The sequence below is a fragment of the Anabrus simplex genome, chromosome 1 (genome assembly GCF_040414725.1).
Source record: "Anabrus simplex isolate iqAnaSimp1 chromosome 1, ASM4041472v1, whole genome shotgun sequence".
NCBI lineage: Eukaryota > Metazoa > Arthropoda > Insecta > Orthoptera > Tettigoniidae > Anabrus > Anabrus simplex.
In genome coordinates, this window is record NC_090265.1 from 1422633357 (window position 1) to 1422646128 (window position 12772).

The 12772-nt window shown below is 36.5% G+C and overlaps 1 protein-coding gene across 1 annotated transcript in view; it reads left to right on the top strand.

Moving 5' to 3' along the window:
* Positions 1 to 8948, top strand: part of LOC136858384 (venom protease) — a 342725-nt gene extending 333777 nt beyond the window's left edge. Inside the window, exon 8 of the mRNA XM_068225542.1 lies at positions 7341 to 8948. Within this exon, the coding sequence (XP_068081643.1) occupies positions 7341 to 7505 (165 nt within the window). The 3' untranslated portion in view covers positions 7506 to 8948. The remainder of the gene's footprint in view (positions 1 to 7340) is intronic.
* Positions 8949 to 12772: the final 3824 nt, after the last annotated feature.

Here is a 12772-nt window from a genome sequence, read left to right on the forward strand (position 1 = left end):
AGCGATACTATTTGAAAGACCGTACACTGTTATACGACACGGAAGATGGTCAGAGAAGAAAACGGCTCACAGCTGGTGCATCGCAAGGCTCAATTCTTGGACCACACCTTTGGAATATCATGTATGATGGTTTGTTACGGCTGGAGATGCCAGAAGATGTAAAACTTGAGGGTTATGCTGATGATGTGGCTGCTCTGATAGTAACCCGTAACCTAGAGCTGGCTCAATTTAAATTGAATCAGGTGATGCGACGTGATAAAGAATGGATGATAAATCACAAGTTAGAACTCGCAGATCATAAAAAAGAAATTGTCCTCCTGACGAGGAAACGGATTAATACTGTTGTACCGATGCAGATCGGCCAGATAGCTATCAAAACAACTAGGAGCACAAAATATCTTGGTGTAACGCTTGATACTAAACTTACATATTGGGACCATATCCAACGGATAGCAGATAAGGCAGCGAAAACCATGAATGCACTGAGTAGACTTATGGGAAATATCAAGGGGCCGAAATCTAGTAAAAGGCGGCTTTTCATGTCGACTGTCCAATCGATACTGCTATACGGTTCGGAAATTTGGGCTGAATCGTTAAAAATTGCTAAATATCGGACAAGAATTGCGGCTGTACAACGGAGAGCAGCTTTACGAACTGCTTGCGCATATCGTACAGTATCAGAACCCGCGATTTTAGTAGTAGCAGCAGTAGCTCCTATTGACTTGTTGGCTTTCGAAAGACAAGAAATTTGGCTCACACAAGAAGAGCTAGGAAGGAAAAGGGCAAAGGCTTTGGCTCTTAGTCGCATAATGCAACGATGGCAAACAAGATTCTGGTGAAGGAAACTTACTGTTCACATGAATGGTTTACCGATGAAAGGGATGAAATATTAGGGATAAAATTAGTTTGTGATAATATGAAGGAGGTGGGAATTATAGGAACATACAGGCCTGGAAGAGAGGAAAGAGACATGGAAATCTTTGAAAAAATAATAGATTATACTCATAAAAACAATAATAATGATATGGTAATAATTGGGGGAGATCTAAATTTGCCTGAAGTTGAATGGAAAGGAGCTGCAAGTGAAGCCCATGAACAGAAACTGGCAAATAAGTTAATTTGGGAGGGAGGATTTACACAAGTAGTACAAGAACCGACTCGTCTCAATAACTTACTAGATGTATTCTTGGTTAAACCATGGGAAATTGTTGATAAAATTGAGGTAATTGAAGGAATAGGAGACCATAAGGCTGTAATAATGGATGTAGGACTCGTACCAAAAAGGCTTAATAAGAGGGTTACACAAGACAAGAAATTGTACAGAAAAACTAAAGTTGATGAATTGGGGACTTACCTTAAATCACAATTCAGTTGCTGGATAAGTGAAGGGAGTAACGTGGATACACTTTGGGCTAAATTTAAAGGAATTATTTGGGAAGGAGAGAAGAGATTTGTACCTGTTAAGAAGGGTAAAATGGCCTCAGACCCTGTTTATTACACAAGGGAAATAAGAAAATTAAAAAGAAAATGTAGAATAGTAAACAGGAAAATCAAAGAGGGTAGGGAGAGTAGAGAAACTAGAAAACAGCTAATGAGGGAACTGAATAGAGTGAAAAAGGAAGCAAAAGAGAATTATATGAATGGCATACTTCAAGAGGGTAATGACCACAAAGGGAAATGGAAAAAGCTGTATTCATATATCAGGAATCAAAAAGGAAAAGGAGTCCAAATTCCTACAATGGTGGGAGAAGGGGGTGAACACTATTTAACAGATACTGAGAAAGCAAACCTATTTAGTAGGGAATTTAGAGATTCAGTAGATGATTGTCAAGAGTTGGAAACCGAAACAGAAGATAGAGAGGGAGAGAGACAGAGGGAAACAAGAAGCTTCTCATTCACAAACGAAGATATTTTCAGAGAAATCCAACTGCTTCAGCAAGGAAAAGCTGCAGGAAGTGATCAAATTACTGGGGAGGTATTAAAGACAATGGGGTGGTACATAGTGCCTTATTTAAAATTTCTCTTTGACTATGTCATAAATAATGGTGTAATACCAAAGGAATGGAAGGAATCTATAATAATACCAATTTATAAAGGAAAGGGTGATAAAAGGAAACCAGAGAACTACAGACCAATCAGCCTGACCAGTATAGTTTGTAAAATTCTGGAGAGTTTAATATCGAAGTACATCAGAGGGATATGTGATGATAAAAATTGGTTCATGAGGAGCCAGTATGGATTTAGAAAGAAATTTTCTTGTGAGGCACAACTGGTGGGATTTCAGCAGGACATATCAGATCAGTTGGATTCAGGAGGTCAGTTAGATTGCATAGCCATAGATCTTTCCAAAGCCTTTGATAGAGTGGAACATGGAATATTATTAAAGAAATTGGAGGGAATAGGATTGGACGTAAGGGTTACACGTTGGATAAAAGCATTTCTAAATTCAAGGGTTCAGAAAGTCAAAGTAGGAAATAATGTATCTCAGGAAGAGAAAGTTTGGAAGGGAATTGCACAGGGTAGTATAATCGGTCCGTTACTTTTCTTAATATACGCAAATGATTTAGGGAACAATATAACATCAAAAATAAGATTGTATGCAGATGACATAATTGTTTATAGAGAAATAAACAACTTTGAGGATTGTTCAGAATTACAAAGGGACCTTGAAAGTATCCAACAATGGGTTGAAGAAAATAATATGAAGGTTAATGGAGGCAAATCAACTGTTACAACTTTTACAAACAGGAGCTTTAAAACTGAATTTGAATATACTTTGGATGAGGTAGTTATCCCAAAAGATGGCAAGTGCAAATACTTAGGTGTGAGATTTGAAAGTAATTTGCACTGGAAGGGTCATGTTGATGACATTGTTGGGAAAGCATACAGATCATTACATGTCATAATGAGGCTACTTAAAGGATGCAACAAAGAATTAAAAGAAAAAAGTTACTTGAGTATGGTTCGTCCATTATTGGAATATGCAAACAGTGTTTGGGATCCTCACCAAGAATACCTAATAAAAGAAATAGATAGTGTGCAGAGGAAAGCAGCAATATTTGTAACAGGGGATTTCAGGAGAAAGAGTAGTGTATCAGAAATGTTAAAGGAACTTGGGTGGGAAACTTTAAGTAAGAGAAGGGAGAAAACTAGACTTACAGGATTATATAGAGCCTATACAGGAGAAGAAGCATGGGGAGATATCCGTGAGAGGCTTCAGTTGGAAAATAATTATATCGGCAGGACTGACCACAAATATAAAATTAGAAGGAATTTTAGCAGAAGCGATTGGGGTAAATTTTCATTCATTGGGAAGGGTGTGAAGGAGTGGAACAGTTTACCAGGGGTAGTGTTTGATCCTTTTCCAAAATCTGTACAGATATTCAAGAAGAGAATAAACAGCAACAGAGAAAATAAATGAAGTGTTAGAGGGCATTCGACCGGTGCAGGTTATTGTAAATAAAAAAAAAGTGTGTGAATAAATTAATTCCATCCCCCGGTCTAAGGAGTTTGGACAGCCAAAGTAGGGGACTGCCTGTAGGGGTGAAGTACAGTGGGGACTTCGAGGGCCCTGGGACCGCTACGGTAGCTGTGAAGGCCCTTCAGGAACTCTGAAAAGTGGTGGCAAAAGGGGCTCTGGTTAAGACGCAGCAGGTCGTTATGCTACTTAGGATCCTGAACGGGTAAAAAAAAAGTAAATAAATAAATACAATATAAATATTAATGTTATACCAGTTTTATAGTATCATTTGAAGCAATTCCACATACTGTATATCAGTTGACTATATTTGTAAGTAGTACAGGAGATATTATAATTAGAATTTTGTAAACAATATAAATTTATTAAGGATGAGCTGTGTGTTTAATAGAAAACATTGTTAGCGTAAATTGTATAATATTGTATTATAGGAAAAATTTTCTTCTCTTGTTAATTTAATATTTAGTGCTTGACAATAATGTATTTTAGTGTACCATTTGCCACCGAGGTAGACACCTCATTTGCAAATAAAGAGATTTTGATTTGATTTGAAGATGGGAAGATAATTCTAGAGGGAAATGGACGAAAAGACTGATACCTTCTCTGGGCGTATAGATTGGCCGAAATCATGGTGAAGTGAACTACTATCTCACACAGTTCTGTACAGGTCATAGACACTTCCAAAAATTTCTTCATAGACTAGGGCTAGCGACTAGTCCGGTGTGCATATACTGCGGTGATTCGATGACGTATTGTATACTTTCTTTGTGTGTGTTCATTGGCTGCCACAAAGAAGATGCTTAGAAGTTATGCAGGGAGAATTGACGCCAGAAGGGATAGTGTCAGTAATGTTACGAAGTCAAGAATCTTGGGACCAGGTGGCAGTCTACGTAGAAAATATTCTGCGTCAGAAGGAGGACCTGGAAGATTACGACAGACAGTAAAGCAGAAGAAGAAAGATGAAGCACAAAAAGCATTAAGCACGACATCCGTCCTGAAGTAATGCGAGAGCGGTTTCCGGAGCGGAGATAAACGTCATGGGAAAAGGGAGTGTGGTTTTTAGTGGGTAAGAATATCCACACACTTGTTGAGTGCGACCCTCACAAGAGTCTTATGAAAGATTTTTCATACTCCCTCGCAAAAAATTATTATTATTATTATTATTATTATTATTATTATTATTATTATTATTATTATTATTATTATTTGCTTTACGTCGCACCGACACAGATAGGTCTTATGGCGACGATGGGACAGGGAAGGGCTGGGAGTGGGAAGGAAGTGGCCGTGGCCTTAATTAAGGTACAGCCTGGTGTGACAATGGGAAACCACGGAAAACCATCTTCAGGACTGCCGACAGTGGGGTTCGAACCTTCTATCTCCCGAATACTGGATACTGACCGCACTTAAGCGACTGCAGCTATCGAGCTCGGTATTATTATTATTATTATTATTATTATTATTATTATTATTATTATTATTATTATTATTATTATTCCAAACAGAAATGAAAACTGCCATGAAATATTGAAACATCAAAAGGACTACATACACAACAATAACCAATAAAGCAAGCAAGATATCATCTGATAAAGTAACTGTGCTCAAGCCTATACTTATTACAACAGGTTAACTGAAACAATTGAAATGTACAGTAGTTAGAACTAAATTCCTAGCAAGATATGTTTTCTACTACACAAGGATTCACAACAATAAAGCAAGCAAGATATTTTCTAATAAAATAACTACACTGCAATTCTATACTGATATGCAACAGCGTATGCTGGTAGGTTAACTGAAACAAGAGAAATGTAGTTAAAACTACATAAACTGGCAGAAAAAAAATATGCAAACACAAAGAAGGGGTTGTGCTAGATTAACTAACATTGGTAAGCGTGTTTATACATGTCATTAGCGTGGCGCTAGTAGCAGTCCCATGACTTTGTATATCAGGTTTGCTTTAAATACGGGCTGTGCTGTACGAGAACGTTAGTTACCTGTGAGATTAGATGGAGCAACTGTGAGTGGATCAAGAATGCCTTTACGACGATGAAGAGGCCAATATCAACAGATCACTTCGGTTGAACAAGGCCATATAATAGGGCTACGTGAGGGAGGATTTTCCTTCCGCGCTGTTGCAGAACGACTTGGTAAGATTGTCTCCACTGTGCATGCTTGCTGGCAGCAGTGGTCACAAGAAGGTACGCTCGCGGGAAGACGTCCCTGTGGCAACACCGAGATGGAGGACCGCCGAATTCGGCGTATGGCTGTGGTGCAGCGGAGATTCACAAAATTAATTTTAGGTTCAACTTAATATTGTTGAACAAGTGTGCGTTGTCTTTACAAATCTAGTCAACCAATAATAGTTTAAAGACTTTTAATAGGTACTCACATACATATACACAATTCTCACTGTACTATTAATTTAATTAGATTTTAACTGATTACGGTGTTTTTAACATGCCACATTTAATGGCAAGAATTGTAAATATCTTTGTACATTTTAATTTTCAGCTGAAACATGTCCTGGAAATTATATATATAGATAGCTGTTGAACATGAACAGTGACAAAGTGATGAATAGGTGGAAACTCAAAGTGTCATATTCCATAAGGAATTAAAGCATTTTAATTGGTATGTTCCAAGGTGTGTAAATGACATTATTCGACGGATAAGTTTGAGTAGAGTTTTTAAAAGTTGGAAAGATAAAATTGGAATTCAAGAAGACAAATTGAGGCAAATATTTGTTTACAGGAAGAAAAATTAGGAATTGGAATAATTTACCAATGGATATATTTGATAGATTTCCAACTTCTTTGAAACAATTTAAGAAAATATTCGGTAAACAACTGATAGGAAGTCTGCCACCTGAGCAACAACACTAAAGGCAAATAACCAGCGATTGATTGATTGATTGATTGATTGATTGATTGATTGATTGATTGATTGATTGATTGATTGATTGATTGATTGATTGATTGATTGATTGATTGATTCTTAGTGGACAAAAACTATTCATATTCCATGCACTGTATGACCACATCATACAGAAAGGCCGTTAAACCACACTGTTCGCTATGGACACTAGACATCCAGTGTTCTTGCCACAGGAGCCATAAGATGACCAAATCTGTTTGGTTAAAAATGTTCCACCAAGCAAGTGACTGTGTGATTTGGTTCACATAGCTATCAGCTTGAATTCAGGAGATAGTGGGTTTAACCCCACTGTCAGCAGCCCTGAAGATGATTTTCCATGATTTCCCATTTTTACACCAGGCAAATGCTGGGGCTGTATCTTAATTAAGGCCATGGTTACTTCCTTTCCACTCCTAACCATTTCCTACCCCATTCTAACCATAAGACCTATCTGAGTCGGTGCAACGAAAATAGATTGTAAAATTGTAAACATATTCCCTGAGGAAAAGCATTTTCCTTTTTAAAACATGTAAATGAAGTCAAGCTTAATTCTCTGTAATCATTATGTAATGGAAATCAATAGACATAATGGACATTGATGTAATACACTATTTCTGACAATGCTACAACATTAGTTTATTTTTTTGACAAAAATGTGATCCAAGTGAATATTTGTCTCTTTTTGCATAAGTTAGTGCACCTGGCTAAATAATGCATGAATCTCAGGAGAATTTGTATAACTGTTACTCGCTATATTTCAAAATTACATCTAAATTCACAAATCTCATCTTATAATATCAAGGTGGTTTTACTGGACCTGTAACATTGCAATGCACTGTCTTTAGAATACGATAGTACTGAGAAAGTATGATTTTACTGGAAACGAATAAGTAAATGAACATTGGAGTCTTTTAAAAGCACTATGTAACATAATATTAATTTACAGGGTGATTCTGGAGGACCTTTAGTAATGCCTGATGCAGAACGAGAATTCATATACTATCAGATTGGAGTCGTTTCTTACGGCTATCGCTGTGCAGAGCCTGGAATTCCTGGAGTATACACCAGAGTAACAGCCTTCCTGGACTGGATCAGTGACAATGTACAATAGAATGACAACTAAATATATTCATGAATATTACAAAAGTACTTTATTTTATAATTTATCTTCACCTCCATGGGAGGAAAGAAGAACACATAAACTAGAACTTTAAGAAGACGAAATGTGTTATATGAAACAATGAAAATAATTAATTACCGTATTTAGTTATAATGAAATTAAATGATATGATATAACTGGTATTGTTGGTCTGAAAATTATTTTCTGTACATGTGCATGGCTGAAGCTTGTATTCTTTTTTGTACAGTAATCGACGAGACATAAGGAACAATTAATGTAAGATACCTGTGCGAGTTTATAAAGTGCATATAAAATTATCTTTAGGGTCACGTGTGTGTAAAGATAAGGAATGTTTGTTCTGCACAGTGAAATGGGGGAAAAGAACTGTTTGCACACTGTATGGCAGGCCTGCATATACCTTTCTCATGACTCACTGATGCCAAAAAGCCCCCTTGTTTATAGTGTTCTGGTCAGTATCAGAGAGTGTGGGAATGACACCCGAAAGAATTTGTGGTGTTCTGGCAAATGTCAGAGGGAGTGAGAATGTTCCACCCTCATCTAAGGAGATGCAAACACTGTTCTATCGAAATTCCTCATGTGATTGGTCGTTTGGTTTCTTTGTTCTGGAAGGGGGATTTGTGCAAACTGAGGAGCTTATATCCTAACACGCAAAGTTAGCATTGCGGATTCTCGTCTTGATCCTAATGTAAGTGTATTTTCTTTAGCATGTCTTAACTTTACGGGTAGCTAACACAGGACTTCTATGGGGCATTTCCACATCTTCGATGACTTAATTCAGTTGAAATAGCACTTTTCAGTCCTATGATACGCAGTTTGTTTTGGGAGCAGGCGACCTTAATATAATACTTGTAAAGTAACTCGTGTCATTGTAATTTTCTTTATTTGCCTGTCTCCGGTAGAATGGGATTAGCCCACTGCATAAGAGAATCTTCAAATCCAAAATTGGTTTGCCATTGGATATGCCACCGCCTTACGGTATGTATCCATTATAGGGAAGTAATTGCATGGTCATATTTTCAGAATAACCTTGATGTTCTTTTAAATTAATACATTTTGCTAAATTATCTTCCTTTCTTCAACCATTAATTTGGTGAGATTTAAAATACCCTTTGGTGATAATGTTTTAAACCAGATTCCAGTTTGCATTAGTAAAGATATCACTCGCGTTCTGAGGGCCGGGCTATGAACACTCACATGCCTACGAGCATGATAATCAGTTTGATTAGGTTGACTTATCAACCTCAAAAGTAAATATGGAATTTCTTTGAATCATTTTGCAAGTTTTGGCGAGTACTCTGTATTAAATATCCTCGTTAATATATTTTTGCAAGGTATGTTTGTACATCAGTTTTTGAAAATAGTACTAAGTGAATATTAAGGAATGTTATGTTTAATAAATTGTATTTTAAGAAACCTGATTGTTTTGCTCCAGGGTGCATCACTAAGTTACGTTCCCAGCAAGTTTGTCCACCACTCGCCACATCCTGTTATCCATCTATTCATATTACCTTTAGTGGTCCTTGTTATGGGTTATTTTCCTCTCTTTTTCCTGTTTGTTTATTATTTTGTTTTTTATGTGTATAGTGCTGTGACGTTACTACGGAACTTAATTACATTTGGAACTATTTGTAAATATGTGTCATTGGTGTATTTACACATTAATTTTTCATTTCTTTTAAGTTACGAGCAAATGCAGCTGGTGTACATTTGAACGCTATCTGTTGGCGTGACTATTAACTAAACATTCATCCAGTTGGTGGCACATCAAGTGGCTACCATACATAACTGTGACAATATGGCACATAATTAAATACAAAAACAAAAAAGGACGAGTCACTTTTGTAGTCTGGAAGAAAATGGAGTCGAGTTCAGACGGATTTTTGCATTCATCGCAAAAGATGAAGTACAGAGGTTTGGAGTATGATCCATGCTAAGGATCTTACCTATAACTTTAACATCGGCGCAAGGCATCGACATGTTTCATTTCACCTTTATTTAATCTTGGGTAAATGTTTTTGATGCCCTTGTAGTAGTTTTAATTTTCATAATGTAACCTTATCTTAATTAAGTAAATATTGATTCCAGAACCTTAAATTCAATGATCAAACATTATTGGTAAATTTTAAATACAAATTTTAGATATATCCATTTCTTATGTCGGTTATTGTGGCCGTTGTTGAACAGCAATGAACAGAAATCAGTGAAGCAATAGAAGTCCTTGTGATATACATTTTGTCTTGTTATCATTTAATTTTGTCTTGTCATCATGTTGGGTAAACCAAAACATTTAAAGAACTGAAGTGTTTATGCAAAGCAAATTATTGTATGTAGCTTTATTATTTAAAAATTATTTAATATTTAGGCCTATGAAGAAATGGATTATGAAGAAGATTCATGTTCCTTTATATTTCCTGGTTTAAATTGTATTATTTTGTTAAGTATAGAAAGGGATGTGGAATTGTTATACATGACTTGTGAGGCAGGTTGTGCCACGTGTAAGGAGCCCTTTCCTGTCGTTTTGTAATATACGCTAAGATGCGAATTCAGCAGAATGGATTATTCTAGATTATTGTCATTGGCCAAAGTACAGGTGTTATTATTGGCCAGTATATTACGATTTTTAATTGGTGAATGTGGCAAACTGGAGTGTTCCTATTGGTTACTTGTAATCACGCGATTTCCTGTTTGCGGCTCCTCGCGTGTGCGAGTTAATTTGTCCGCGTCTTTGAATTTGGATCACTACAGCGGGAGGACGCATTTTGCGTCCGTCCCGCAATGGGTCTTCAGCCAGCAAAGGTAAGCGTTATGTTATTGCCTTATGTTATTTAAATGCATTCTTGTGTTTCAGACTATCCCCACTTAATGTAACTTCAGTAATTATGTAGAACTTCATCTCATGTGCCGGGGTTTCCTCTAGTTTTCCACATTTACTTAAATAGAGCATTTGTATGACTTAGCGATTATGCTAGTCCGCAACGTGTTTTCGAAGGCAGACCTTCTTTTCTAATTCTAGTTGTAATTGTAAGTAACTGTAACACACTTTCTTGAATAGTGTGATTAATTTTTGTTTCTTTCGAGGTTGCCTCCTTTCATTCTGTAAACTTAACTTTAATGTGAACCTCTATGTCAAAGTTTGTACGTGACCGAAGAGCTTAAATGTTTCCCTTACATATCTTTGTTTTGTGCCTCAAGTATCAGTTAATCAGCAGTTCATTTATTTGTTCATTTATAATTGTATGTTAATTTTCTCAATTATTATTTGTCTGTTGGGTGTATTATTGTAAGTCTTTTCTCCCCCATAACGTCATACGTCCCCATGGACCACTTAGGGCCCCGCACGTTCCATAATCCTGTCTTAGTTGTCATTATTAGGCCTATACGTGCCCAGCATACGATTTGATTTTGCGTATTTAGAAGTTTTCCGTCACGTTTCCATGCTCTGACGTGTATTCACCGCCACTGCGTTATTTTACTATTTCTTTATTCACATTTTATATCAACTTTTAATATTTATTCTATTATTATTATTTTGTGTAGCGCGGGTATCGAACCCAACGTTACATTGTTACCAGAGCGTGTTATGAAAGGAGCTAAGATTTATAACGATCATTCTCGGCTAACTTTTCTAAAATTAATTTTAAATCTTAAGTTTGAATATAGCTTGTAAGTGTTACATGTATATTCTTAATCCATAGTTATTTCTTTTTTCATGATTCTTGCGCGAGTTCATCTCACCACGTGTTTTGTGCGGCATTGCACAGTTTGTGTTGTTGTGTTTCACCTTGTAATTAACAGTTGGAGGAAATGATGCGTCACTATTTGTAACACGTTTTTTTGGGTTCGTTAATTTTAATAAGTTTTCTTGTATAGCAAGGTTTCGCTTGACCACGTGTTTTGTAGTAAAGTGATATCTCCACATTTCGTATGCTGTGTTCGCGTTCCGACAGTCTTCTTTGATAAATTTCAATACGTTTGATTATTTCAAGTTTTCTTCGATACGTGTGTTTTGATCTTAACATATGTGGGATTACCTGTCGCTTTAGGCTATGACCTAATGTTATCTCCCGAACAGCTGAATTGCGTATGTGTTGAAGACAGATGATTGGTTGACTTACTCCGAGATTATGAGCGCTCAATTTCAATCTCATAAAATTACTCGTGTCGTAATCTTGTTCTTCTTCCAGATACGTAAATTGTAGTGTGTGTTTAGTCAAGTTTTAGTATGGATTCTCTTTTGTTTCTCTGAAATTTTTGTTTCTGTAAATGTTCGGCAATAATTTTGAGATTAAGGTTCGTAATTTTTCGTCTATTTCTTCGAGTTTTTCTGTTCGTAAATCTCGTGTTTTGGCAAGGTATTTTCAAAATGTTGTTTCTTGTCGCCTGGTGTATTTTATTTGGCAGTATTCCACGTGTGTGATCTTTTGAAATTATTATGGTGTCGTATTTTAAGTTCGGTATGAATTTAAATTTCATGTCATGTGTTGTTTTTTGGTCTATTGCTGTGTTTGGGTTCGTTTCTTAGTAGGTATGGGAATATTTTGGGGGACGGGTTCCAGACCAGCTCCTAATTTCGAAAGTGTCCTAGTTTGTCATGTGTTTTTCCATCGTGTAAGTGTTTGTTCCCTTGTCACGTATATTTATTTACCTGTGTGTTCCTATACTTCCTAGGAAGTGGTACTACATAGACTGTGATAGTCTTGTAGGGTGAAACGAGCTCACCATATTCATAGACCAGCTAGACTGAGGCCCATTTTGGGCAAATTTGATGGGTTAAGGATCTGCACTTATGCTCGTGACATGTTTGAAACCTGGTGTATCTATATGAGATTCCTCGTAATCTTTTTCTTGGTATTAGGCTCCTAGATGGAAAATAATGTCCCTTAGTATTGTAGAATGATTACTAGGAAGATTTTCTGCAAATGGTCATTTCGGTGTCCTTATGCTGAGCTATAAATTGTTGTTAAATTCATAGTAGGTCTGCGGGTTGTCATGGTTTTCGTTTCTGTTATTTTAGATTTGTCACTAGTGAAATTTTGAAAGTATCGCGATTTAGCTAAGCCAGTCAATTAACGCTTCTGCTTGTTTTGACTTGTTCGATTTTATCGATGTTAAAAGTTTCTCGCATTACGGGTTCGTGTCTTCAAAATTTATGTACTCAATTTGAATAAGTATGGGATTCTCTAGACTGAGTACGGTTCAAAATTTGGGTAGCCAGGCTGTATCTGTCCTACCATTTT